Below are 5,000 nucleotides of genomic sequence, written 5' to 3'. Positions count from 1 at the left end.
GCCACAAAAGCGCCACAAAAGCGCCACAAGAGCACCACAAGAGCACCACAAGAGCACCACAAGAGCACCACAAGAGCACCACAAGAGCACCACAAAAGCACCACAAAAGCACCACAAGAGCACCACAAGAGCACCACAAAAGCACCACAAGAGCACCACAAGAGCACCACAAAAGCACCACAAAAGCACCACAAGAGCACCACAAGAGCACCACAAGAGCACCACAAAAGCACCACAAGAGCACCACAAAAGCACCACAAGAGCACCACAAGAGCACCACAAGAGCACCACAAGAGCACCACAGACAGAAGATAAAGCAAAAGATCAGACCCAGGACACGGAGATCGGCCAAAATATCAAAATATCGATATATTGTGATACTAAATTTGGTGATACAGTATCAATATTGTGGGCTGCTGTATCGCTAAATTGCCCAAAGTCAGTTTTGGTATAATTTTGCAAATTATTTTGTGACATCGCGTTCTTGAGCAATATATTGATTTTTTCGCATATATTGCAAAATCCTGATATTATCATATCGTGAGTTGCGTATCGTGTATCGACTCGTGAGGGACCCTGCGATTCCCAGCCCTAACACAGAGCCTGGCATATGTGCGGCTGCTTACACCACGTGGCCATCAGGCAGCACAGAGTATCATTAGACTTATAATGCAACAAAAATATCACATTTTTGACTCAATCTCCGAGGGCGTTTCTTGGTAAATCAATGAAGTGAAGCTTAACATACTAACTTTTATAACTTCCTTTTCATGATTGTGAAGTTTCAATCTTTATTTTTGTATTTTCTAAGATAATCACGTGTCCCTGACGTCCTAGGCAACTCAAATCAGTCACTTGTCCAGATTTAACCTGACAAATAGCACGTAGTAGTGGTTAAGTAAAATATGTAAATTTCCGACTGCGCAGTCTTTGATTAAATGAAACAAGAGGTAGTTAAAATGATGATCAGTGCGTAAGTTGATTGTGCATGTAATTTCTCCGCTGCATGCTTGTAACAATCTCCATCAATCACACTAACTGGATTCATCACGTGAAGGCAGCCTTAATTCACACAATACATTAGTCTGCGGCGCGTGTGCTTGGAAAGAGAATCAGCCTCAAAGTCCAAACATACCTCCCTCCGGCCTGTACCGACTGCACTACTAATATCTAGCCATAAACCTATTGCTATGGCGACGGGTTTGAGTCGACACGCCGCGGTTACAATGTATTGCAGCAGAAAATACCACGATAAACCGGAATATGAAAAACGTTTTACGCCACTGAGACAATAACCTAATCATAAGCTGCAATGGATAAATAGCAGACTGGAATACTTAGGTAGTTAGCTTCTATAATTAGACAAAGATGTTTTAAAAAGCTGCCAATTACCGCGAAGGAAAGGCAAAACATTTATAATAAAGGTTCTGCAAGTGACTTTACAGCATTCTGAATTTTAGCAATGAGTATTAACAGTGAGTAATGCCATTTTCTACTGTAAGAGCTCAAAACACATCAAAAACGTTAAAAGAAATATCAAATATAAATGTCTACAACTCTATTTAATTAACGGCTGACATCTAACATTTATCGTTTATCAGCTTTACAAACCGATTACCGTATTTTCCGGACTATAAGTTGCACCTTTTTTCATAGTTTGGCCGGTGTGCGACTTATACTCCAGAGTGACTCATATGTGACATAATATGTTGTTTTCTCACTGGCAACCGCAAGAGGGCGCTCTAGGCTCTAAGCGACGCAGAAGAAGAATCTGCACTTCCTCTTCCTCTGGAGTTTGCGGAGTTGTTTAGAAGTGACACAGAGGAAGAAGAATTCAATGGATTTAGTGATTTGGGGTAAAACTGATGCTATGGTAAACTTGTTAGCATGTTCTTTATGCTACGTTAACATACCAGACACTTGTTACAGTTCGTTGTCTATGCGTCATGTAGATGAAGGTGTTAGCGTTAGCATACGTACACCTATTCACCATGTTCTCTAATCTGTTATTATTTTAAATTGCATTTCAAGATGAAATGTCTGTTCTTGGTTTTGGATTCTATCAAATCAATTTCCCCCAAAAATGTGACTTATACTCCAATGCGACTTATATGTTTTTATTCTTTTTTATTATGCATTTTTTTGGCTGGTGCGACTTATACTCCATTGTGACTTATAGTCCAGAAAATACGGTATCTTTTTCTCCTTGAATGACAATGACATTTCTGAGTCTGTGTGTGAAGAAATGGATTAACGTGGGATTAACGTTGCCCCCTGTTGTTAGCCAACAAGCTAACTTTTTGCAATCCAAGCATCAATGGAGAAACTACTTGATACGGCAAAATGGAAACTGAAAGTAAATTTGGTCAGTTGTGCTGCACATAGTTCTGCTGCTCCCTCAGAATGATACGGGACATTTTTCCAATCAGACTTCCACGACGCAAACGGCAGAAACAGGAACGTCCTTTTAGCCTCATGTGAAAAGTAAAGACCCATTTACACAATTCCCTGTAAATATCCAGAAGCTTTTAAATGTTCTTGTTTATAAAAATGTCAGTGTAATCCCTAATTTCTCCAGGAGTGTTCCCCATAAACCAAATACAACAACAAATAGAAAGAAAGAAAGATGCAAAGTTCAGGCCTGATGTATTTTTTTCTCCACTGCAACAGAAAATAGGTTTTGGACATGTTTATTTCTTATTGTTTTGCTCTTTTACACTGTATTCATGTGTACTACACTTCTTATTCCACCTGTAACCATTGCTGTGGTCCATGTGTGTTGTCAGGAGAACCACGTGGTGCTCCAGAGCAGTGCGGTGGCCTATGTGAGCCTGGACTGTCCCGTCAGAGGCACCGAGACGCTCAGGGCCTCAGCCTCGCCCGCTCTGCTGCAGCTCACCTCCGACATACAGAGGGTAAGAGTGTCAGACAGTTTGAATCAAGTCGTGTGCTCTTGGAAACGTATCTGGAGTTAAACCTGTCCTGGACTGTCCTGAGGTGTCCATCTGATCCGTTCCAATCCACACAATTTATGGTGCGGAGCAGAAAGTGCATTTGCCAACGAAAATATTGTATTAACACTTGCAAGAAACAATAGGTATGATTAGAGTTGGGCAATATATTAAAATTTGTATAATATTATGTTTTATAAATAGTTGTTGTGCTTATAGGAAGAGGTGCAACAAAAAGAACCAAAAGAAAGAAAAAAGGATGAAACTTTCAAATAAGGACATGCTACAACATTTTGCATTTGTCTGATGATTAGACTAATATGTTAAAAGACATGTTTTAACACAATTCTGTTGGATTTACATAATATCGTCTATCATACAATTGACTGTCTCCAAAAAAAATGTGATATTATTCTTTGTCAGTATCGCCAAGCACTTGATGATGATGATGATGATGATGATATGAATGATAATATGGAGCATGTCAGTTGCTGCTGTGATTGGCTAAAGCTCTGTGGAGCTTCCTGAATAGCATCGATGGGAGCCATTCAGTTTGATCATGAGGAGTTCAGTTCAGGACTACACACGTGTCAGTCTGCTGTTACCCAGGTTACAACAACAACACTTTAGAACAGTGATTTCCAACCTGAGGATCAAGGACACTGGGGTTCTCACATAAGAGCTCCAAACTAGATTTTAACGGTGCAATGACTCGTTAACTGCTTTTTCAACGTATTTTATCATCATTACTGTTCTATTATGTCGCAGAAAATAATGATATATTTTTCCAGTAGCTTCTCAGGAATCTGAAAAATGTGTGGGTCGCCAATGTGTCCACAAGTAAAATAGAGGTCACTGGGAGAAATGTTGGGAACCACTGTTCTAGAATGTCTATAATAAGCTTAGCCCGGGACAGGTACGCTTCGTGTGGTATAGGTTACTTTTGAACTGTTAAATTCTACATTTGTTGACCTGGTTTATGTTTCACAATACTGTAATAACTAGGCCTAGCTACATGAAACAAAAACTGGCACAAAGTTCAACATCTTCTCCGTCAGCCTAAATCTGTAACTCTAGAACGTGAACACAACACACTTAAAGGCGGTATGGATGATTTTTCGGCGATTTGAGAACGCAGGGGGAAGTGCGCATGCCACTCCCCCGTGCACAAGCCACTCCCCCGTGTGGACTGATACAACACACACGTGTGTTTGTTTATTAGCGCAACGGATCGCATCGCATCTCTCGTCTCCTGTAGATTTCTGTCCACTTCTGCGTCAGCTCGAACTGTCTTTCTCCGTCTTCATTTTGCCCCGTACACTGAGGGAACTATATTATGATAGATCCATGCGCTTAGGCACGCGGAAACGTGGGGACGAGCCTGACGCGGCTGCAGGTGAGCGATAGGTGCGTTTTATGATTGATACGTGGCAGGACAAATGATTTATCCACGCCACGAGGAAATATGATACAAAATTTGCTGAAAAAAATCGTCCATACCACCTTTGATATTGTCTACAAAATACTGAGGAAATTGTTGTTTAGAATGCCAGGTTTTCACAGCCCATCCACTATGCATTTGTGTCAATATTATCCAAATATGGTGTTTAGTTAAATAATTTAGTGCGTCTTAAAATCTCACAATATCTCAAGTTTGACTTCCAACGGCTTTGTTCGGTGCACCAGCCGATACGCAGACAGGCAAACTGTGTGTCTAGCTTAATGACTCAGTCTCCTACTGCGACTGAAGAATGGCATAATATGAATCTGAAATTATGCATGTATCCAAAATGCCACGTACATCATTTCAGAGTCATTTAATCAAAACAACCCTCACAGTTTTAAAAATTAATTGTTTTTCCTAAAAAATAAACGTTGCTTTTCAAAGAGCTGATTGCAAACCGTAAAGCAAAGCCTCAAATAAAACACGCTCCATATATTATAAAAATACAAACTAATTATACCACCTTCATGTATTTACTCCCACGTGAACAGATGGAGGCTTACAGATGGTGGGCTTAAATAATGACTCGGCCCAGAATTAAGTTT

The 5,000-nt window shown here is 40.3% G+C and overlaps 1 protein-coding gene across 1 annotated transcript in view; it reads left to right on the top strand.

Annotated features, from left to right (window-relative positions):
* The window catches only part of LOC140353432 (inactive N-acetylated-alpha-linked acidic dipeptidase-like protein 2), a 440,212-nt gene that overhangs the window by 312,565 nt on the left and 122,647 nt on the right, over positions 1 to 5,000 (top strand). The window contains exon 11 of the mRNA XM_072437992.1: positions 2,787 to 2,915. Coding sequence (XP_072294093.1) covers positions 2,787 to 2,915 — 129 coding nt within the window. The remainder of the gene's footprint in view (positions 1 to 2,786; positions 2,916 to 5,000) is intronic.

This window comes from Eucyclogobius newberryi, unplaced genomic scaffold, assembly GCF_026437365.1.
Source record: "Eucyclogobius newberryi isolate DKJ021-1_F unplaced genomic scaffold, fEucNew1.0.hap1 SCAF_9, whole genome shotgun sequence".
Lineage (NCBI taxonomy): Eukaryota > Metazoa > Chordata > Actinopteri > Gobiiformes > Gobiidae > Eucyclogobius > Eucyclogobius newberryi.
Note: the sequence above shows the minus strand (reverse complement) of the source record. Positions and strands in the feature narration are given on the sequence as shown.